Genomic DNA, 25,260 nt, shown 5'->3' with positions numbered 1-25,260 from the left:
GAAATGGATAAAAAATCGGAAAAACGCAACACTCCTTCCAATTTTAACACGGACAAGTACTTAAATGACCTGAAAACTTGTATCTCCAAATTGATAAGGTTTAACCTATAATTAGCTAAAACTTTGATTTCGAACAGTTTGCAGGCTTCGATAACTTAAGAAAATTAGAAATCAGTTTTTAAAATAAATAGCAGTTATAAAAGCAAACAAATGCTATTAACTAATCAATCCATTATTCGTCTTATGTAAAAAGATAATAGATGCATCCTTAAAATTATAAAATTTAATAAACTACATTCCTATATTTTTATTATTTACATATTTCTTTGGGGAATACATTGCTGTTTCAATTTCTGTTTTCGTAGAGTTCAATGAGAGAGACCACGTAATGTAATTAAACTCGATTAAAAATTAAGTTCTTACGATTGATCTGGAGTCCATAATGGAAGCAACCAAGTCCTCTTCAGCGTGCAGATTAGGTACAGAGCACATAACATGTGTAGAGTCTACACATACAAAAACAAGTATGTTAGCTTGCCTATATAATGAACATACATACAGGTTAGTTCACAAATTGATAAGAATCACCTGCACTTCACGAAGCCGAGCCTCAATCTTCTCCCTATAGCTCAACGAATCACCACATGACCCTGCTCCTTTTTCCGTCTAAAACATACTCACAGAACCTTAGGCCCATTATGGGACTGCTCCTTATCATCAGACTTAACAGAAAACACTAGATGCTCAAATAGCATCAAATCCAATATACCAATAGCAGAAGCCATAGACAAAGTTGTACAAGTAAGACACATTCTTAAAAGAAAAAGATTATAATTAAGCTCAAAAGTCTCTTTTACGAGCAAAAACATCCTATAAAGAGTTGTGAATATATACAATCAACTAGTGGCTTTACGTACTTCGTAATAAATATTAAAGTACAAATAATTTACAATAGCAAAACATTCACGCACTTCTTAATAAACATTAAAGCACAAATAATTTACAATAGCAAAACAATCATTTGTAAGCAGGTCTTGAATATGAAATTTCAGCTCATCTTTCTCAGCTCATATAAATTTACAGTAGTTTCACGATGTCATTATTCTCTATTACCAGAGCTACTGTGGTATTATCTGCAGAGAAGCCATTGTCACGCATTTCATGGATTAGTTGTGATGCCCTTGAAAAATCCTTGTGCCGGAGAAACCCATGGATAATGACGTTATAAGAGCAATTATCCGGTGAGATGCCATTCTCTTCCATTTTTCTGAAGACTCTGTATGCTTTATCCATCGATTTTCCTCTGCTTAGTCCATCAATTATTATATTGAATGTGTAGATATTGGGTTGCAATCCATCAGTAGAAAGACTTGAAATCAAATCCTTTGCATCTTCAACCCTTCCATCTTTAAACAAGCTATCAATTAAGGTATTATATATGAATATACAAGGCTTGAACTTGCTCATTTTCATTCTTTGAAATATGCCCAGTGCAATTCTAAGCTGTCCACATTTACAAAAACCATTTATCAAAGTTGCGTAAGTTACTATATTCGGAGGACAAACACTTGTATGCATGTAGTTGAAAAGCTTTAGTGCTGCCCAAGGGTACCCAACACTGCATAACCCATGGATAAGAGAACTATAAGTATGATTGTTGGGAATTACACCTTTATCAAGCATTTCTTCCAGAAGTTCCACTGCCGCATCTATCCTTTTATGCTTACAAAACCAATTAATCAAGATACTATAAGTCCGAATATTGGGTTTACAATCCTTCTTCGCCATCACATGAAACACTTTGTTTGCTCTATACATTAGTCCATGTAAACCATACCCATCTATCAAACAATTATAAGTTACAACATCAGGCACTATGCCCCTTCCAATCATCATGCTGACCATACATTGAGCCTTCACTATCATTCCTTCTTTAAAGAGTTCATCGACCAATATGCTGAAAGTAACAACGTTTGGAGCTACATTTGTATCCAACATTCTATTGAACAACACGAAACCTTCTTTCCAATTATTGGACCAGCACAGACTTTGAATTAGAGAATTGTAGGTAATAACATCGGGAGCTACACTTCTATCCAGCATATCATTGAACAACACTAAAGCCTTTTTCCACTTGCTAATACAGCATAGACCATGAATTAAAGAATTATAAGTGATAACATCTGGCGAAATACCTCGACTCCTAAGCTTCATAAAGATGTCAAATGCTTCTGTAATTAAGTTATGCTTGCAAAGACCATCAATTATAGTGTTATAAGTGACCACATTAGGCTCGCAGCCTCTCTCATTCATTCTCTTCAGCAAGGAAATTGCAGCATACATATTACCAATTTTACTCAGCCCTTTGACAATAATATTGTATGTATATAAATTGGGTTGATAACCTAAAGCAGATATCTTATCAAACAAATCTACTGCATCACGGACTTTACCATCCATACATAACCCATTGATCAAAGTATTGAAGGTTATGATGTCAGGTTGAAAACCAAGCTTTAGCGCTTTAGCCAATACAGAGAACCCACAATTAAGGCGCTCTAAATGGCAGAAGCAATTAATTAGGATGTTAAAAGTATAAAGGTCAGGCTTAATTCTCACCGATTCCATCTGCTTCGACAACAAAATGGCAGACTGAAAATCTTTCATTCTAAAGAGTGCAGACAACAATTTGGTGAATTCAATGACAGAAGGTCGGGGCTTCATACGAAGAAGCTGATGAAAGGAAGCGATAACTTCAGTGGAGGCAGCTGTTGAATTGTGAGTATGAAGAGGAGAAATAAGAAAGCGTCTTGAGATGGAAGTGAGCATGGTGGCTGGAGTTGATGATCTGAGACTGAGGGACCAATTGGGATAGCAACGGCGGCGATCCGAAAGTGAAACCTAATATGACTGCAATGAAGGTTTGGTTTTGCAATGGGAGAACCAATAAATCGTTTTAAATTTAGGATAAATAATTATAAGGTCTTGTGTTTTTACCCTGTAGTTTTAGAAATGATTATATAGTCCTTCAGTTTTTATTTCGTCAACTCTTTAGTCCTTATATTTGAGTGAATGGTCAAATTAGACTAAATAATGTTTAAAGTATCAAAATTACCCTTTACTATATGTTTTAATAATAAATATCCGTTTTTTTCCTATTTTATATTGTTTTCATAATAATAATCTCTCCAATATTAGTTAATTGTTTTATTAATTTTCATATAACTATAAATTTTAATTTAGCAGTGTAAAATTTATTCATTAAAAAATAAATGATAAATATTATCAAAGTGCATTTTTTGTGAAAAAAAAAACCCTCATTGTCTTGATTCCTAAGGTTGTTAAGTCTTCCTCCTTCCTCCAGATGAGACCCATCAGTCTTTGTAATGTTTTGTATAAAGCTATTACTAAGATTGTGGCTAATAGAATCCGGAAGATCCTTCCGGATATAATTAGCCAGAACCAAGGGAGCTTTGTTCCTGGTAGACAATTGATGGATAACGTTGTTATTGCCCAGGAGGTTGTCCATTCTATGAAGATTAAGAAAGGTAAGAAAGGGATTGTGGCCCTCAAACTGGATCTGGAGAAAGCCTATGATAGATTGAACTGGAGCTTTCTTCTGGATAGTTTAGCCAAAGCTGGCATCCCGGAGAACTGGAGGATTTTGATTGAGAAGTGTATCTCCTCTCCTGTTTTCCAGGTCATGATCAATGGGGACATGTCGGATGAGTTTTCTCCCTTCAGAGGAATTCGTCAAGGAGATCCTATGAGTCCCTTCCTCTTTGTTATTGTCATGGAAAGACTGTCTCACCTGATCCAAGAGGCGGTGTGCAAAGGGACTCTCCACCCTGTTTCTATCAACAGACATTGCCCCCCTATTACCCATTTACTCTTTGCTGATGACGTCATGCTTTTCGTTTAGGGTAATGAGGAGCAAATTAAAACAGTTATGGATATCCTTGATTGTTTTTGCGAGGCTTCTGGCCAGAAGGTTAACATCCAAAAGTCCTGTATGCTTTGTTCCAAAAATATGGACAATAGCTTGTGTAGAAGACTGAGTGAGCTCTCTGGCATACCTCTGACGAACTCTTTGGGGAAGTATCTTGGGGTTCCTCTTCACAGTGACAGGGTTTCCAAAGCCTCTTTCAAGGATATTTTGGACAAAACTAATGGTTTGTGTGCTAGCTGGAAAGCTAATTCTCTTTCCCTTGCAGGTCGCCTTACCTTGATCCAGTCAGTTAACTGCGCTGCTCCGAACCACATCATGCAGGCCTGTAAGCTTCCTGAGCCTGTCCTTAGTGACCTGGATAAGATAAATCGGCGTTTCCTGTGGGGTGAGTCTGGAGATGGGAGAAAGGTTCACCTGGTCCCGTGGAAGGAAGCTTGCCAGCCTAAAAACAGGGGGGTCTTGGTATTAGGCAGGCAAAGGACAATAATAAAGTCCTGTTAATGAAACTTCTTTGGAGAATGTGGCAATGCCCCTCCTCTTTTTGGGTCCGTCTCTTGTGCGGGAAGTATCGGAAAGATAGAATCTTTGGTGGCCCGAAGGAGAGGGTTGTTAGCCGTTCCTTCCTCTGGAAAGGGCTCAGTGCCGTGTTTGCTGAATTCTGTACGGGGATTGGCCTGGAGGTGGGTAATGGTAGATCTATTAGCTTCTGGTATGACACCTGGATTGCTGATAAACCGCTGATTGATGTGTGTAATGCCCCTCCGTCGGCTGATCTCCTTTCCTGAAAAATTGCTGATGTGGTGGACTCGGAGGGAGACTGGATCTGGTCAAAGTTCGACTCTTTCTTTAGTCTGGAGACCCTTCTTAACATTAGAGGAGTGAAGATTAGCAATCAAGAGGAGGATAAGGATAGACATTGTTGGGCCTTGACGAATAATGGTACTTATTCTTGTAAATCGGCCTATGAAGCTTTTACCCCTAATAGGGCTGATCCTCCCTTGGAGATTTGGAAGTCCATATGGTCCCTCAAGATCCCTTACCGTATCAGGAGCTTCCTTTGGCTGGGTATCAAAGACAGGCTCCTTACGAATGCGGATAGGCACAGAAGGCACTTGACTGAGTCTAGTGCCTGTAGTAGATGCAGAGGCAATGTGGAAACCTTGTGCCATGCCTTGAGGGATTGCCCAAATAGTAAGAAGATCTGGGAAGGGATCCTCCCTCATCACATCCTCCCTTCCTTCATGGCCTTTTCTGAAGGGGACTGGTTCTCTCAAGGAGCCAAGGGGAACTTGCTGGCCAACATGGAGCACGGTGCCATCCTCTTTGCTATTACTTGTCACCAAATCTGGAAGTGGAGGAATGAAGAATTATTTGCGGGTAAGGCTGTCCTTATTCCTTATTTACTGTTTTTCTTCTCGAAGAAGCTCTTTGTTATTACTAAAAGCTTTGAAAGAGATTCCCTTGTTCGCCCCTCCCCGGATAAAGAGATCCTGCTAGTTGGCTGGAGTAAGCCTAGAGAAGGGTTTGCTAAGTTGAATACTGATGGCTCCTGCCTTAGCAATGGCAGAATTGCTGCTGGAGGAGTTCTTCGGGATGCTGGTGGCAATTGGATGGCGGGGTTTACCCATAACTTGGGGACGGGCTCCTCCTTTTCTGCGGAGCTCTGGGGTATCTTGTCAAGTATTAAACTCGCCATTCGCATGGGTGTTAAAAAGCTCTCGGTGAAATCTGATAATCTGGAGGCTATTAACAGGATTTCAGATAGCCAGGCTGTTTGTCTGAAGAGCCAGAATCTCATCAAAGCTATTTTGAGGCTTCGTCCTGCCTTTGAGTATCTTAATTTCTCCCATATTTTTAGGGAGCAAAACCGCGTGGCGGATCGCTTAGCAGCTGCTGGGCATGGGAGAATGTTAGGTGTTTCTACCCTATCTGTTCCTCCTTCTTTTCTTTTGCCTTCTCTCCTAGAGGATAGGATTGGAGTCAGCCTTCCTAGACTGATCCCGGTGTAGGTTTTTTATTGGTTTTGTTTTTTTCCTTTCCTTTCTTACAAAAAAAAATCAAAGTGCATTTTTTAAGAGAATAAGAAATATAATTGGGCTTACAATCCTTCTTTACCATCACATGGAACACTTTGTTTGCTCTAAACATAAGTCCATGTAAGCCATACCCATCTATTAAAGAACTATAAGTTACAACGTTAGGCACTATGCCCCTTCCAATCATCATGCTGACCATACATTCAGCCTTCACCATCATTCCTTCTTTAAAGAGTTCATCGGCCAATATGTTCAAAGTAACTACATTTGGAGCTACATTTGTATCCAACATTCTATTAAACAACATGAAAGCTTCTTTCCAATTGTTGGACCATCACAGACCGTGAATTAGAGAATTGTAGGTAACAACATCCGGAGCTACATTCCTATCCAACATATCATTGAACAACACTAAAGCCTTCTTCCACTTGCTAATACAGCATAAGCCTTGAATTAAACAATTATAGGTGATAACATTTGGCGAAATACCTCGACTCTTAAGCTTCAAGAAGATGTCATGCTTCTATAACTAAGTTATGCTTGCAAAGGCCATCAACTATAGTATTATAAGTGACCACATCAGGCTCACAGCCTCTCTCCTTCATTCTCTTTAGCAAAGAAATAGCAGCATACATATTACCAATTTTAATGAGCCCTTTTACAATAACATTATATGTATATAAAGTTGGTTGATAACCTAAAGCAGATACCTTATCAAACAAATCTACTGCATCATCGACTTTACCATCAATACATAACCCATTAATCAAAGTATTGAAGGTTATGATGCTAGGTTGAAAACCAAGCTTTAGAGCTTTAGCCAATGCAGAGAACCCACAATTAAGACGCTCTAATTGGCAGAAGCAATTAATTAGGATGTTAAAAGTATAAAGATCAGGCTTAATTCTCATGGATTCCATCTGCTTTGACAACAAAATGGGAGACTGAAAATCTTTCATTCTGACGAGTGCAGACAACAATTTGTTGAATTCAATGACAGAAGGTCGGGGCTTCATACGAAGAAGCTGATGAAAGTAAGCGATAACTTCAGTGGAGGCGGCCCTTGAATTATGAGTATGAAACGGAGAAATAGAACCCAAAATATGATGAAAGAAAGGAGGGAGAGGGGAATGTGAAGACGGAGAAAGAAGAAAGCGTCTTGAGATGGAAGTGAGCATGGTGGCAGGAGTTGATCGGAGACCGAGTGACAAATTTGGATAGCGGCGGCGGAAGGGAAATCCCAAATGTGGAGTTGAGGGTTTGGTTTGGTATTGTTGCAATTGGAGAATTAACTGAAAAGGTAAACAAGCTATTTTTGTTTGATAATAAAAATAAAGGCTTAATAGGCATCAACCCCTAAACTTGCAACTTTTTTTTTATCTGATCCCCTCAACTTAGGTGACAACCTCTGAACCCCTTCAACTCTCTAAAAACATCACATATAACCTATAATCTGTATATTCAAAACAACACTTGTCTAAAAATTGTCATTCAATATAGTTTTAACTCCTATTTACAGTACTCAATGTCGCCTCATAATCAGATTGGGTATTCTGGTCAAATTGGAGTGTTACGAATTGATTCGAGTTGGGATTCTGGCATAAGAATTCTGATCAAAATTCATCTCTGGTAGTTGCTCGTCGAGCACAAATGGGCTTGTTCGCCGAGCAGGGGTCTCATATTTTTGCTTACATGGAAAAATTTAATGAAAAAAATGACACGTGGCACTGGTGTGATCAACAGTCAAGCGCATTTTCTATATGGGTCAATATTTTGACCGAACATAGAGGTGTAAGGGGTTGTATGTAATATTTTTGGAGAGTTGATGGGGTTGAGAGGTTGTCCCCTAAGTTAAGGGATGCAAATGAAAAAAAGTTACAAGTTTAGGGGGTTGGGTGCCTATTAAACCAAATTTGTTAAACTTAGCCCTTGTTTCTCACACTTAGTCTAGAGGAAATGACGAGACTGTCCTTACTGTTTTGAGGGAGCAAAAATTAAATTTTTTTTCTCTACGGAACGCGGTCGTGTAAACATCAAACCTCACCACGTGGTATAAAGTACAAAAAATAATGGGAAAAAGTACAAAAAATACCTCTATTTTACCTTTAATGTATAAAATAATGCAATTTTACTCCTAACCTTGTCAAGTTGGGTTAATTTGAGAAATAATTTACCAAACAGTCTTATCGGTCATGAATGTTATCATCTACATTTCACATATGAGTCACTTTATCACTTATTAGTAACAGATTATAAGTATATGATTAGACACGATAAAGAATTAATTTTTTAACAAATATACTGTCTTTTGTATGAGTTTGACAAAAAAAAAATCACTGAATTTATAAATATTAATCTCTAATTTTATTATTAAATAACAAAAAATATGAAATTTTTTCTTAAAACAAACTCGTATGCAATTGGTGCAGAATAATGAACAAAATACATGTATACTTTTTTTTTTTTGAACAGGTAGACTTATGGAGTTAATCATGTCATTTTAAGAAAGTTCATGTGACTCACAAAACACTTTGTAAGAACATCTCTAATGCAGTACGCTACGGATTGTAATAGGTAGAGTATCTACAGGTAATGTTAATGTCAAACTCTTAACCCCTTTATTTTTAAATTACATGTATCCCTCATTACCCTAATGGGTATACTTCCTGAATCGCATACTCGTTTCATTTAAATCACGGGTATCCTTACCTTATCCGATAAAAAACAACACGTAAAATAAATAAATTATAAATCTAACAAAATATAAATTTAATAAACCATCCACAAATTTAAAAAACATTTAAATACAAATATTCTAAATCACTCAAATTATCAAGAAATTAAAATACACCAAAAATAAAAATAAAGATAAAAGGTTCATTTTTTATACAATGATAAGATTCACTTATTTCTCTATTGGTTGTCTACATTCATGAACCATAAAATAAAATAAAATTTAAGGGTCAACGAGCTTTTTATTAACCCTTCATTGAAGATCCTCTAGATTTGGGGTACTAATAAGTTTTTTGGGTCAAGTTCAATGTACTTCTAACGTATTTAAGTTAAATATTTTAATTTTATAAAAGTTTCATATATCTTTTTTTTATTATTACATAAATGTTTAGGTAAGGATAGGTCTACCCACTCCCAAGATCAGGAAAAACCATAGACCTCGATGAAGGTTTACAGTGAAAAAAAGTTTCATGTATCTAGTACCTTGATTTGGTAAAAAAACAAAACAAAAAAATAAATAAATTGGCTTGTAACTAATAATTTTTATTCAGTTATTTAAGTTGTTTTTATTAATTTTTCAATTATATTTTTTGTTTTTATAATATATTTGTTGATTAATTTAAAGTATGTTAATATTAGACATTTTATATACTAATAACAGTTTATTGTAATTTTATCAACATTAATAATTAATCAGTTAATAACAAACAGTAGAAAGCAATGAACTGCAACAACAAACCGTTACCAGATAATTAAACCAATATTAAGTATAGGATCCAACGATATAATAATATTTCAAAAAAAAATGAATGCCCAGCATTTAATTTAACTAATATTCACATAATATTTCCATTAATTTTGTTAATTTAATAAGACCTGATACACCCCAGTCCCCTTAAGTCTTCTAAAAATTACAACTAACTTCAAAACATTAAAAGTAACTCCCTCAATTTTTTTTATTTGGGCTAAATAACCCCTCAAATTGCTTATTTGGAACAAATAAACTCTAAACCAAAAAAAAAACATTCAACATAACGTTACAGCATAAATAACCCCAGTCCACAATATATGTTGTTACATCTAACTAATCTACTGATACATTAACAAAAGTGCAAAAACTACCAAAATCAAATATATTAATCTATTTTGGAAATAAGTAAATTGAGAGGGTTAGTTGTAATATTATGTAGTTTAAGGAGTTAATTGCAGTTTTTAAACAATTTGAAGGACTGAAAATGTATTAATTCATTTAATTGTTGGAAGATGTATATTATATAGTTCTTCTCATCTCGTTTCTCTTTGACATGACTCATAATAAAAATGTCTAAATTAAATGTTTGTATATTTTGTGTGAATCAAATTAATATTTACAATATCAAGTGTGTTAATTATAAATGCAGTATATATGTTTATGTATGACTTAATATATTTAACACTCTATATACTTGTTGAAAAAAAAAAATCAAATGTTCTCTATATTTTGAAAATGCCGTATTTACTAACTGAACTTGTTCAAATTAATCTACTAAATCTCTCAATTTTCTTACTTACCGCCTAAACATTTTTACAGGAGTCTATTGTTTCCCTAAACTTGCTTAAAGTGTATACACGTCAAGTTGTCCAAAATCTCATTTTGCTCTGTCACGTGGATTTTAAAGAGTCAATGGGTCACTTTTATTAAATTCATGGAGTAAATGAGACGATTTTAAAGTATAACAAATTTTTTTGGGGGACAAGAAGGCTGAAACTATGTGATGTGGTTGAAGAATACTTCGAACCTAAATAAAACTTCCAACCTGAAGATAACAAAATTTGGATTCAGAATCCTCAAAAATAAAATCAAAACATTGTACACTTGATACATAAAAGTGAAATGAGTAAGTGCACCAGTTTGTGGGTGGGTGGGTGAGGGATAATAATCATCCGACGTGATGTTTCATGTAAATTTTCTTTAAAAGAATTGCAAATGAGCGTATACGAGATTCTTACGAACCAAATATTGCTTTTGTTACAGTAACAAGCTAGTACTTAAAATGAAGGTTTAATATCTTCCCAACCCCCTCAAGTTATCACAAGATTGCAATTGACACCCAAACTTAGACTTGTGACAACTAACCCCTCAACTTGCTTATTTGGAACAAATAACCCTTCAAAAACTTCTATCTCCAAATTGATAAAGCTCAAGCTTCGAAGAGCTTCCACTCTTAGAAACTCGAAATTCGTTTCTTTAGTTTAAGAAAATTAGAAACTCATTTTTTCAAAATAAAGCTCATTTACAAAAGTAAACAAATGCTATTAACTAATCAATTCATTATTAGTCTTTAAATCCCTAATGTTTTCTAAATCATATTAACTAATCTATCAAAATGAGAATACATTGTTGTTTCAATTTCAGTTTTCTTAGAGTTCAATGAGAGAAACCATGTCAATGTGATTAAAGTCGATTGACCATGTAAATGTAATTAAAGTCTACTACAAAATAAGTTCTTATGATTGATCTGGAGTCGAGTTGACAATTAGAATAGAAACTACATCCTCTTGATCCTGCAGAATAGGTAAATGTGCAATACAAGAAAGTGGATCGACAATCACTCCCAACTTAAACCTGCATCCACTCTGCTGGATGCAATTTTCGGATGAAACTCCCACGTTGGAACAGAAACAAAATGGTCTCATGAATTTCAGATTCATACTTCAAATTCCCATGATGCGATTCACATGAATCTGTCTTCTAGCACACTGAAATTAGAGTAGTATCGTATACGGTTCAAAATATACCTCTCTCTGATGATAAAAAGGACATTCATTCCTTAAAAAGACAGATCAGTATTCAAGATAAACTCAAGCAAAAACATAAAACAAAATAAGCACCTTATTCTTTTCGTTGATATAACATTCTGACCCGGACCCAGCTCAAAGTTAACCGAGAACTTGTCAGATGTGCACCTGCTAACTAAAATCCATTTAAAACATACACATAAACTGAAATTAAATTGTAAGAAACAAAGAAAATGATCTCACATTGATCTTCGTTTAATTGAACTGAAAAACTGAGATAGCAAAACTCCGACAAAAAAAAAAAAGCAGCAGCAGCAGCAATAGGACTTAATTAGAACAGCTACATAGTGCTGATAAATATGGGTTATTGATAAAATTATTAAAAGAAATTGACTTGTTGCTTCAATTTCTGTTCTCTTGGAATCCAATGGGAGAGACCATGTAAATGTAATTAAAGTTGATTAAAAATTAACTTCTTACGATTGATCTAGATTCGAGTTGACAGTTGGAATAGCAGCAATAATTGTTTTCCATTATAGGTAGCCAAATCAATATTCATGAAGGTCCACAAACATGGAAAAACTTATAGGAGACATGGAACAACAAAGAAACTTTTGCTAAAATGAGTAAATCAGTTGAATACGGAAGCAAAACAACTCAAATACCTGTATCAAAAAGCCTAACATTTCGATTGGCCAAATCTTCTTAGATCTGCACACAACAAACGGAAGTAAAGTGGATCGAACAATGTTAAACTAACCCATAAACCTTTAAAAAAAAGCAAATAAAATAAGACATTACCTTGAAGCCAGAAAACAACCGAATGGAAATGAATATTTAACAAAAATCCATCAAAAGAAGAAAGAAAAAAACAGTGCAAGAAAAATATGACAGAAGTAAATGAACCTAGATCTGAAGACAATGAATGGAAATGAAGTGGATCGACATTCAGGAAAGGAAGGGAAATGAAAATAATGACCCAAGGAGACAAAAAGAATGACCCAAAACCATGACTACCCACTTTTGACCTGAGAAAGTAAAAATTCACTTGATGTTTGCAACATAACATTCATGATTGAAATAAACATACAGGTATAATGAACCTAAAATAGAAAAGTAACATCTGCCTATTCAATTCCAAAGATTGGTTCAACATATTGAATAACCTCAATTGCAGAAAATGCAACAACCAATGAAATGCACTTATCAACTAAAAGGAAGATTGTCGAATTCTTCTCCAATAGCCCAACCAGTTGTTGCCACATGACCCTGCTCCTTTTTTCATCTACAACATACTCTCGCCTACTAGAGGACTGATCACAGTCACCCTCTTCATCATCAGACTTGGAAGAAAACACTAGACCCTCAAATAGCATCAAATCCAATACATAAATGACACTACCAATAGCAGAAGCCATTGAACAAAGTTGTACAAGTTATACACAAAGATTATCATTAAGCTCAAATGTCTCTTTTACGAGGAATAACATCCTACAAAGAGTTGTGAATATGTACAATCAACTAGTGGCTTCACGCACTTAGTAATAAATATTAAAGTACAAATAATTTACAATAGCAACACAATCATTTATAAGCAGGTCTCACATATGAAAATTTCAGCTCAATTTTCCAGCTTCTTATCCATAAAAATAAAATTTACAGTAGTTTCAAAAAGTCATTATTCTCTATTACCAGAGCTACTGTGGTATTATCTGCAGAGAAGCCCTTGTCACGCATTTCATGGATTAGTTGTGATGCCCTTGAAAAATCTTTGTGCCGGAGAAACCCATGGATAATGACGTTATAAGTGCAATTATTTGGTGAAATGCCATCCTCTTCCATTTTTCTGAAGACTTCGTATGCTTTATCCATCGATCTTCCTCTGCTTAGTTCATCAATTATTATACTAAACGTGTAAATATCGGGCCGCAATCCATCAATAGAAAGCCTTGAAATCAAATCCTTTGCATCTTCAACCCTTCCATCTTTAACCCTTCCATCTTTAAACAAGCTATCGATTAAGGTATTATATATGAATATACAAGGCTTGAACTTGCTCATTTTCATCCTTTGAAATATGTCCAGTGCAATTTTAAGCTTTCCACATTTACAAAAACCATTTATCAAAGTTGAGTAAGTTATTACATCCGGAGGACAAGCACTTGCACGCATGTATTTGAAAAGCTTTAGTGCTGCCCAACACTGAATAACCCATGGATAAGAGAACTATAAGTATGATGGTTAGGAATTACACCTTTATCAAGCATTTCTTCCAGAAGTTCCACTGCTGCATCTATCCTTTTATGCTTACAAAACCAATTAATCAAGATACTATAAGTCCGAACATTGGGCTTACAATTCTTCTTTACCATGAAATGAAACACTTTGTTTGCTCTACGCATTAGTCCATGTAAACCATATCCATCTATTAAAGAACTATAAGTTACAACATTAGGCACTATACCCCTTCCAATCATCATGCTGACCAAACACTGAGCCTTCACTATCATTCCTTCTTTAAAGAGTTCATCGACCAATATGCTGAAAGTAACTACATCTGGAGCTACATTTGTATCCAACATTCTATTGAACAACATGAAAGCTTCTTTCCAATTGTTGGACCAGCACAGACCGTGAATTAAAGAATTGTAGGTAATAACATTTGGAGCTACATTCCTATCCAACATATCATTGAACAACACTAAAGCCTTTTTCCACTTGCTAATACAGCACAGACCATGAATTAAAGAACTGTAAGTGATAACATCGGGCGAAATACCTCGACTCCTAAGATTCATAAAGATGTCAAATGCTTCTGTAACTAAGTTATGCTTGCAAAAGTATTATAAGTGACCACATCAGGCTCACAGCCTCTCTCGTTCATTCTCTTCAGCAAGGAAATTGCAGCATACATATTACCAATTTTACTCAGCCCTTTGACAATAACATTATATGTATATAAATCTGGTTGATAACCTAAAGCAGATACCTTATCAAACAAATCTACTGCATCATCAACTTGACCATCCATACATAACCCATTGATCAAGGTAGTAAACGTTATAATGGTCGGCTCGAAACCAAGCTTGAAAATTTTGGCCAACAGAGATAACCCAAAATTAACGCACCCTAAATGACAGAAGCAATTAATTATGATGGTAAAAGTATGTAGATCAGGCTTAATTCTCACCGATTCCATCTGTTTGGACAACAAAATGGCAGACTGAAAATCTTTCATTCTAACGAGCTTCGACAACAATTTGGTGAATTCAACGACAGAAGCTCGGGGCTTCATACGAAGAAGCTGGTGGAAGGAAGCGATAACTTCAGTGGAGGCAGTGCTTGAATTGTGAGTATGAAACGGAGAAATAGAACCCAAAATATGATAAAAGAAAGGAGGGAGAGGGGAATGTGAAGACGGAGAAAGAAGAAAGCGTCTTGAGATGGAAGTGAGCATGGTGGCTGGAGTTGATCGGAGACCGAGTGACAAATTTGGATAGCGGCGGCGGAAGGGAAATCCCAAATGTGGAGTTGAGGGTTTGGTTTGGTATTGTTGCAATTGGAGAATTAACGGAAAAGGTAAACGAGCTATTTTTGTTTGATAATAAAAACCGTACCCCTTATTTGGGAGGAGGTTAATGAGCTTAAATGGAAGTAATGGAATGTTAATTATTAAATTAATTTTATTTCGGAGTTACTTTTTTAGAGTAAACGAAGGTTAATGGGGTTAAATGTTAACTCCCTCTAACCTCCAAACTCTAACCTCCAAATTGGGGGTTAATGGGAGTAAGGTAAATTTTTTTAAAATTTCTTGTCTCTGCAGAGTAAATTTAACCTTCCTTCCTCTCCATATTTAAACTCTCAAACAAGGTTAAATATTTAACCTCATTTACATCCTATAAACTCTCAAACAAGATTAATTTTTAACTTTCATTTCCATCATTTTCTTTCCCTTTCCATTACCTACTTTAACTCCCAACTCCATTAACCTCCAAACTCCCAAACAAAGGCTTAATTCTTCACTTGTCCAAATTGGTTATTTTACCATTCCAACTCATCGAATGTTCTATTTATCCTCTTAATTCCATAAAAAAATAGTATTTCTCACCCTCTTAACTTGTCCAAATTTATCATTTTACCCATTCTCAACTCATCGAATATCCTATGTACTCCCTAACTCTATAAAAGTGGTATTTCTCACAACTTATGATCTTATTTACCCTCTTAACTCCATAAAAATGGTATTTCTTATCCCTTTATAGTAGTAAAAAAAGTTGAAAAGAGAAAAAACGAATAAAAAATACAAATAACAAGAACATTAATATAAACAAGTTAAATACATTATATGTAGGGATAATGTACCAACATAGGCCTATGATTTTTAGGAAAGTATCAATTTAGGTTCCACTTATAAAATAGCATAAATATAGGTTTAGCGTTTAAAAAAAGTTATCAATTTAGGCTTCGATAACGGATTGTAATGGGTGAAAAATACCACTTTTATGGAGTTAAGGGGATAAATAAAACATTCTATAAGTTGGGGGGATAAATGGACAAGTTGAGGGGTGAGAAATACCACTTTTATGGAGTTAAGGGGTAAATAAAACATTCGATGAGTTGATATGGTAAAATGACGAATTTGGACAAGTTAAAGGGGTTGGGGAAGCATTAGGTCATAATAAAAATAAATTTATAATTAAATAATAGGATAAAGTACAAAAATATCTCTATTTTACCTTTAATGTCTAAAATGGTGAAATTTTTCTTTTAAGGTTGGCAGCCAAGAATAATTTTACTCTAATATTGTAAGTTTTGTCAATTTGAAAAATAATTTAGGGTTAAAGTGCAAAAATATCAACACAATCATTTATAAGCAGGTCTCACATATGAAAATTTCAACTCATTTTTTCAGCTTCTTATCCATAAAAATAAAATTTACAGTAGTTTCAAAAAAGTCATTATTCTCTATTACCAGAGCTACTGTGGTATTGCCCTTGTCATGCATTTCATGGATTAGTTCTGATGCCCTTGAAAAATCCTTGTGCCGAAGAAACTCATGGATAATGACGTTATAAGTGCAATTATTTGGTGAAATGTCGTCCACTTCCATTTTTCTGAAGACTTCATATGCTTTATCCATCAATTATTATATTAAACGTGTAAATATCGGGTTGCAATCCATCAATAGAAAGCCTTGAAATCAAATCATTTGCATCTTCAACCCTTCCATCTTTAAACAAGCTATCGATTAAGGTATTATATATGAATATATAAGGCTTGAACTTGCTCATTTTCATTCTTTCAAATATGTTCAGTGCACTTCTAAGAAATGGAGATTCAATTGATCATTTTTACTTAATTCAATAATCTTATTGATGATTTTAATAGTTTGGAGTCCTAATTGACTTTAAAGCGAGAATGGAAATGGATGTAATGCCATAAAAATAATACTAATGAAAACCATTCTAGTGAACCTATAAACTAAGAAAGTAGGTCTTTGAAACCAAGAAACAGTTAATAAAACAGTGGAAATAAAAACTAAAATAAATTGAAGGATAAAATCGTAATTTTACTTTAACTTATTTGAACTAACTTATTTGAACTAACTTATTTCAGTGAATAGATCAGTTTAGTATTTATATATTTTTTTCTATTTCTAAAAAACCCGTGTTGAATGCGGATTCCTAGTTTAACCCAGGCTCAAGACGATTTAATATACTTAAAATATATCACATATAACTATACCGGACATATGATTGATTCACGATTGAACCGGTCGAACTAGCCAATCTGATCTAATTTTCAAAACATTGATTATTAGAATAGTAAATTCTTGTCCAAAAGCGTTAATTTCCCCTTATACGTTTAAAACATTCTATTTACTACCTCAACGTCTCAATTTGTGTGTTGTTAAAAATAAAAACTTCTCAATTTGTGTGTGATGGGTCATTGGAGGACCGAGTCCATGTATAAAACTCTGAAATATAAAGTATCTTCAAGAACTCTTTTTCTATGTGTAAATAATCTTTCATATTTATAGATTATAAAATGTGAAAAAACATCACATTTTATCTTCATGCATGGTTAAATTAATGGTTAAATTAAGGAAAAAGTACAGAAATAAACCATGTGGTTACATCTGTTTTCGATCGGCATCTTTGTGGTTTAAAAATTTACAAAATGGTACCTTGAAGTTCATTCCGTTAGCAAACACATATCAAATTGACTAACGGTGTTAAAAAAAGTCAAAAGCCAATTTGGTATATGTTTGTTAGACCTGTTCATGAGCCCGTTGGCTCGTCCAACCCACCCAGGCCCGCCCTTCAGGGGTTGGGCTTGAACATTCATATTTGATCTTTGGTCCGGCCCGGTCCAAGCCCGCTCAAGCCCGCACATAAAATGAGTTGGGCTTGGAATTCCTCTCAAAATCTCAAGTGAGCCCGGCCCGGCCCGATTTTATATTATATAGTAATATTTTTAATTATATATATATATATATATATATATGTGCTGTATTTTTTTTTAAAAAGTTTACTTCTGTTACTAAATTTGGTTGTGTATTCTAAAATTAAATTACTCTAAAGTCCTAAAATAATTTCATTAGAAAAAATTATTATTTTTTTAATATTAACATTTTAGATGGGCGGGTTGGGCCGGGCTTGGGAATTACTTTTTATAGTCAAGCCCAGCCCAGCCCAGCCCGGCCCGAGCCCGATATAAATATAGGTGGGCTGGGTTGGGTTGAACAAGATAATTATATGTAAAACCCGGTAAGGCCCGACCCGGCCCAACCCGTGAACAGGTCTAGTGTTTGCTAACGGAATGAACCTCAATGTACCATTTTGTAAATTTTTAAACCACAAGGGTGCCGATCGAAAACAGGTATACCCAAATTGATTTATTTTTATACTTTTCCCTTAAATTAATGAAAAAATAAAGGGTCAAAATTGTCTCTAAAATTGGCAGCTAATGTCAATTTAGGCCAAACTAGACTTTATGTACTCGAATACCAACAGCTTGACATTCCCTAACCGAAATTTTTTCAGCAATACGTTTTGAAAACGCACCACAGAAACAAAAATAATTCAAATGTCTGTGTTTACTCTGATATGACTCTTATTAACTCCTAATGATGCGTGTTCTTTTAGAAGCACGCCTTATTCCCAGGTCACAATAAACTATCACCTCAGAATGACATGTGGGCTCGCGCAAACCAACACTGTAGGCCACCATTAGCAATATCCAGGGCCGGTCTTGATAATTTATGGGCCCTAGTCGAAATAATAAACAAAGGCCCCTTTAATACAAAAATATTTTACATAAAAAATTAAAATACATTTCAATACATGATAAATAAAGCAATATTTTATTAGTAATTATACGGTATATATGTATTATTACGTTCATTAAATACAATTGTTTATAAAAAAAATGTTTCACAATTTCTTTAAATTATGAATTAAACCTATTTGACCCAAGTGGTATCCAAAATTTTATTATTTGGTTAATGTGGTATTATTTGATAATATTAACTTCTTGGAGTTTTGGCTAAAAAAAAACTAACCGATTTGTTAATTATTTGCCAATAATTTTTTTATTTTATTTTTCTATATATACTTAATACGTGGATAAATGAGAAAAAAAATTAATTCCTTATTTATCTACGTATTAAATTTATATGGTAAAAAAATTAAATCAATTGCCGTATGTATATATCGCGTGTCAAAAATTGTATCATGTGGTGAAAAAAATTCGATTAATTTTCCATCCAAAATGGGTTAAATGTCACTTATGCAACAGGAAAATGTTATGATATGATAAAATTTTGGATACTATAAAGACCAAATATGAATATAATTCTTAAATTAACCCTCAATATATATTCAAGAAATCAATTGGAACTCTTTTGAGTTTAAAATATTAATTATTTAGACCCTTTAAAACCTAAATAATTTATAAGGTTTATATGAATATTATCATTGGTTACAAAATTACAATTAAATCATTTTATCAAAATTACTTTTTAATATACCATTGTTTTTGTATATAAAAACTAAAGAATGATTTTATACTTTAATTTACAAAAATTAGTTACCAATTCATAAATCCTAAGTATATTCACTAATTTTAATATTTGTATAAATTGTTTTTAAAAAGCTTTAGATTTATCCAGCAAAGCTTTTACTAGGAATGATTTTATACTCATTGTGGGAATGTCTAAAAACAAATATGCTCTTACTAGGAATTGAACACACAAACCTTTGATTAGGACGTGGAAGCTTTACCACTAAAACACTAGTCTACTTTGATGTAAATTGTTTTCTATGCTTTATAATACTTGGCTACCTAATGAAATATTTTGGGCCCCTACGGCCTTGGGCTCTAGGCCGACGCACTCCTAGCCTAGGCCCAGGGCCGGCCCTGGCAATATCACCCACTGCAATCGATTTTTCTGTTCGGAGTGATATTGAGTCTCTGACTGCGACATTATTAATAGGATAAGTAAAGTAATAACTAACTACTTATCAATATATAATACCATATCATATTTTTATACATTAACAATATGTCCTATAAATATTGATGCAAATATAATATCATAATAAATAAAAAACCTCAGGTATACTTTCAATTAATATATTGAACTTTTATTGCTTAAATTATCATATTTAACTTTATACAAAGAAAGAATTAAAATTTTGTTTGAACTCAAATATTGTATGAATTTTAATGAAATGCCATAAAACAATATTAAATAATTAATATTAAAAGAAATCGTTCAATTTGATGCTTTTTACTTTTCTTTGTAATTAAAGTCAATCCGGAATCGAGTTGAGAGTTGGAATAGCAGCAATTGGAGCAACTACATAACCTTAATTTGGATAACTAAATTTGGATTGAAACCCCTCAAAAATAAAATCAAAATATTACTTCTCAAACATCATCAAAATCTCTCAAATTATCCAAACATCTGTTGATAATCCTACAACGCTAACTCATAATTATCATAAATGTGCAATACAGAATTCAAACAAGAACTTACAAACGATAATCACTCCGCTGGATGCAATTTTCGGATGAACTGATCCCACGTTGGAACAGAAACAAAATGGTCTCATGAATTTCAGATTCATACTTCAAATTCCCATCAAAATTCTGACCTGTTTGCTGTTTTGGTATTGCTCACCAATATACGATATCAACGAGAACTGGAAGATGCTGCGATTCCCATGAATCCGTCTTCCAACACGCTGAAAATTCTTCTCTTTTTGCTAACAATTGCATACAGTTCAAAATATGTCTCTGCTATAAAAATACACCACACTGATGATAAAAAGGATATTCAGATTAGTATTCAAGGTAGGTAAAACTCAAGCAAAAACATAAAACAAAATAAGCACCTTATTCTTTTCATTGATAACATTCTGACCCGGACCCAGCTCAAAGTTATCCGAGAACTTATCAGATATGGATCTGCTAATTAAAATCCTTAATCGCCCAACTATGTATATCAGTAAAGAAACATAAGTGTTAAGAGAATCCATTTAAACCATACGCATCAACAACAACAACAACAACATCAAAGCCTTAGTCCCGAAATGATTCGGGGTCGGCTAACATGAACCATCATATAAAACCGTGAAATCAAGTCGTGTCAGCGATTCAAATTCGCTCCCTCCACTCCGTCCTATCCACTACCATACGCATCGACTGAAATTAAATTGTAAGAAACGAAGAAAATGATCTCACATTGATTTTCATTTAATTGAACTGAAAAACCAAGATAACACAACTCTGACAAAAAAAAAAACCCGCAGCAGCAGCAGCAATCGGTCTTAATTGGAAGAGTGCTGAAAAATGGATGCAACAGTGAAAAAGAAAGATACATGCCTGTAGGCTTAATGGAGAAAGCGTGTTCGTATTTCTTCTCTATCTCTGTATCTCTAGAAACGGAAAACTAGAAAGCTTGAAGCATTTGGCTAAAATATGGGTAAACTGAATCAAGAAAGCAGAAATGGATAAAAAACCAGAAAAATAACTACTTTAGTTGTAACATTACAATGAAACGTGATGCTTCCTATGAATGAGCGTATACAGTAACAAACAAGTACTTAAATTGCCTAAAAACTTGTATCTCCAAATTGATAAGGTTCAACCTATAATTATCATAAACTTTGATTTCGTAGAGTTTCCATCATTAGTCTTAAATCCCTAACATACATAGAATCTACACATACAAAAGAACATGTTACCTTGCCTATATATCAAATACAGAGTGATATTCTTTGGACACACTAAGGTTATGCATACACATATTACATACTCCCACTTGTGACCTGAGAAAGTAAAAATTCAACCGATGCAGTAACAAACAGTCGATAATAAGAGCGGAGATAAAGGAAAAGTAGAGATAAAGGGAACAAACAGTATATAATCGCAACAGAGAACTTTGATTCTGTCCCAAGCATAAACTCGAGCCTCATTTCTTCTCCCTATAGCTCAACGAATCACCACATGACCCTGCTCCTTTTTCCATCTAAAACATACTCACCGAACCATAGGCCCATTAGAGGACTGCTCCTTATCATCAGACTTGAAAGAAAACACTAGATGCTCAAATAGCATCCAATCCAATATACCAAAGCACATTCTTAAAAGAAAACGATTATCATTAAGCTCAAAAATCTCCTTTACGAGGAAAAACGTCCTATAAAGAGTTGTCAATATGTACAATCAACTAGTGGCTTCACGCACTTAGTAATAAATATTAAAGTACAAATAATTTACAATAGCAACACAATCATTTATAAGCAGGTCTCACATATGAAAATTTCAGAGCTACTTATCCATAAAAATAAAATTTACAGTAGTTTCAAAAAGTCATTATTCTCTATTACCAGAGCTACTGTGGTATTATCTGCAGAGAAGCCCTTGTCACGCATTTCATGGATTAGTTCTGATGCCCTTGAAAAATCCTTGTGCCGGAGAAACCCATGGATAATGAGGTTATAAGAGCAATTATTTGGTGAAATGCCATCCTCTTCCATTTTTCTGAAGACTTCGTATGCTTTATCCATCGATCTTCCTCTGCTTAGTTCATCAATTATTATATTAAACGTGTAAATATCGGGCCGCAATCCATCAATAGAAAGCCTTGAAATCAAATCCTTTGCATCTTCAACCCTTCCATCTTTAAACAAGCTATCGATTAAGGTATTATATATGAATATATAAGGCTTGAACTTGCTCATTTTCATCCTTTGAAATATGTCCAGTGCAATTTTAAGCTTTCCACATTTACAAAAACCATTTATCAAAGTTGAGTAAGTTACTACATCCGGAGGACAAGCACTTGCACGCATGTATTTGAAAAGCTTTAGTGCTGCCCAAGGGTACCCAACACTGCATAACCCATGGATAAGAGAACTATAAGTATGATTGTTGGGAATTACACCTTTATCAAGCATTTCTTCCAGAAGTTCCACTGCCGCATCTATCCTTTTATGCTTACAAAACCAATTAATCAAGATACTATAAGTCCGAATATTGGGTTTACAATCCTTCTTCGCCATCACATGAAACACTTTGTTTGCTCTATACATTAGTCCATGTAAACCATACCCATCTATCAAACAATTATAAGTTACAACGTCAGGCACTATGCCCCTTCCAATCATCATGCTGACCATACATTGAGCCTTCACTATCATTCCTTCTTTAAAGAGTTCATCAACCAATATGCTTAAAGTAACTACATTTGGAGCTACATTTGTATCCAACATTCTATTGAACAACATGAAAGCTTCTTTCCAATTGTTGGACCAGCACAGACCGTGAATTAAAGAATTGTAGGTAATAACATCCGGAGCTACATTCCTATAACAACATGAAAGCTTCTTTCCAATTGTTGGACCAGCACAGACCGTGAATTAAAGAATTGTAGGTAATAACATCCGGAGCTACATTCCTATCCAACATATCATTGAACAACACTAAAGCCTTTTTCCACTTGCTAATACAGCACAGACCATGAATTAAGGAACTGTAAGTGATAACATCTGGCGAAATACCTCGACTCCTAAGCCTCATAAAGATGTCAAATGCTTCTGTAACTAAGTCATGCTTGCAAAGACCATCAATTATAGTAGTATAAGTGACCACATCAGGCTCACAGCCTCTCTCAGTCATTCTCTTCAGCAAAGAAATTGCTGCATACATATTACCAATTTTACTCAGCCCTTTGACAATAACATTATATGTATATAAATTTGGTTGATAACCTAAAGCAGATATCTTATCAAACAAATCTACTGCATCATCAACTTGACCATCCATACATAACCCATTGATCAAGGTAGTAAAAGTTATAATGGTCGGCTCCAAACCAAGCTTGAAAATTTTGGCCAAGATAGAGAACCCACAATTAAGACGCTCTAAATGTGAGAAGCAATTAATTAGGATGGTAAAAGTATAAAGATCAGGCTTAATTCTCACCGATTCCATCTGCTTCGACAGTAAAATGGCAGACTGAAAATCTTTCATTCTAACGAGTGCAGACAACAATTTGTTGAATTCAATGACAGAAGGTCGGGGCTTCATACGAAGAAGCTGATGAAAGGAAGCGATAACTTCAGTGGAGGCAGCGCTTGAATTGTGAGTATGAAACGGAGAAATAGAACCCAAAATCTGATAAAACAAAGGAGGGAGAGGGGAATGTGAAGACGGAGAAAGAAGAAAGCGTCTTGAGATGGAAGTGAGCATGGTGGCTGGATTTGATGATCTGAGACTGGATAGCGGCGACGATGTGCAAGGGAAAATCCCTAATATAACTGCAGATGAAGCCTTTGTATTGATTCCATTGGAGAACTAATAAATCATTTTGTTTGATAATAAAAGAAGGCCTAATACACAAATAAACCTTCAACTTGTTAAAATGTTCTAACTGCCCCTCTCAACTTTGAATTGTAACAATTTATCCCTTAAACTTGTTCAATTGTAAAACTTAATCCCAATTTGGAAAATTTTTTACCCTGTACTTAAAGCAACAGTAAAAGCGTTTTCCCGGATTCGTATCACGCTAAAGATCTGATTATCACACTCCACGAGCGTTACAGATTTAGCATTTCACGTGTTTCTTCAATTGCAGTTCATGTCTGCAATTTGAGGTTATATTTTACAATTGAACAAGTTTAAGAGGTAAATTGTTATAATTAGACAAGTTCGAGGGCTAAGTTGTTACAATTGAAAGTTGGAGGGGGCAGTTGTAATATTTGGACAAGTTCAGGGGTTATTTGTGTATTAAGCCATAAAAGAATAAAGGCATTAGCATTACACCCATTTAGTCCCCCATACTCAAACTTAAAGTCAATTAGAACCTTAAACTATTAAACTCATCAACTACGTCATTAAATTAAACAAAAATCATCAATTGAGTCTCTATCATATCGTAAAATTAGAAACTGTTGTTGGTCCCGTGTGATTAGTTCCAAGGGGGGGTTAGGAACTAATATACCTTTTTTTCGTTTAATTGTATGCTGACTTAGTTATTTTACTGGTTGGTAAGCTCAGCTTTTGGTCAGCTTGGCCAGATATGCTATAAGACAGCTTTGGACTGATATTGACTAAAGCTGTTTTATTTATAAGTTAGATATTGACACTCTTGGAGGTCAGCGTCTAACTCAGCACTTGAAATTACTCAGAGTTAACTTTAAACAATTTTATATGCTGAGTAAATTTCACATACAACACATGCACATATATAAG

General features: G+C 34.4%; 1 protein-coding gene, 1 long non-coding RNA gene and 1 pseudogene across 4 annotated transcripts; all 3 read right to left on the bottom strand.

Moving 5' to 3' along the window:
• Positions 1–813: 813 nt before the first annotated feature.
• LOC136232906 (pentatricopeptide repeat-containing protein At1g63330-like) lies at positions 814–2,947 on the bottom strand. The gene has a single exon (XM_066022384.1). The coding sequence runs from the start codon at positions 2,827–2,829 to the stop codon at positions 1,078–1,080; it is 1,752 nt and encodes a 583-aa protein (XP_065878456.1). The 5' UTR covers positions 2,830–2,947; the 3' UTR covers positions 814–1,077.
• Positions 2,948–11,075: 8,128 nt separating this feature from the next.
• On the bottom strand, positions 11,076–15,084 carry LOC136233360 (uncharacterized). Of its 3 annotated transcripts, none has more exons than XR_010690800.1 (4): positions 13,189–15,081; positions 12,162–12,207; positions 11,590–11,671; positions 11,076–11,457 (listed from the first exon to the last, which is right to left on the bottom strand). It is a non-coding gene; the product is annotated as an uncharacterized lncRNA (long non-coding RNA). The 3 variants fall into 3 exon arrangements; XR_010690799.1 differs by having other exon boundaries at positions 11,590–11,664; XR_010690798.1 differs by having other exon boundaries at positions 11,590–12,207; positions 13,189–15,084.
• Positions 15,085–22,145: 7,061 nt separating this feature from the next.
• Positions 22,146–24,337, bottom strand: LOC136233883 (pentatricopeptide repeat-containing protein At1g63330-like; annotated as a pseudogene).
• Between the last annotated feature and the right edge of the window lie 923 nt (positions 24,338–25,260).

This window comes from Euphorbia lathyris, chromosome 6 (genome assembly GCF_963576675.1).
Source record: "Euphorbia lathyris chromosome 6, ddEupLath1.1, whole genome shotgun sequence".
NCBI classification, from domain to species: Eukaryota; Viridiplantae; Streptophyta; class Magnoliopsida; order Malpighiales; family Euphorbiaceae; genus Euphorbia; species Euphorbia lathyris.
The sequence above is the reverse complement of the archived record's forward strand: the minus strand, read 5'-3'. Positions and strand labels throughout refer to the sequence as shown.

Coding starts and splice junctions, on each gene's coding strand:
- LOC136232906 (XM_066022384.1), bottom strand. CDS start 2,829: ATGCTCACTTCCATCTCAAGACGCTTTCTTATTTCTCCTCTTCATACT.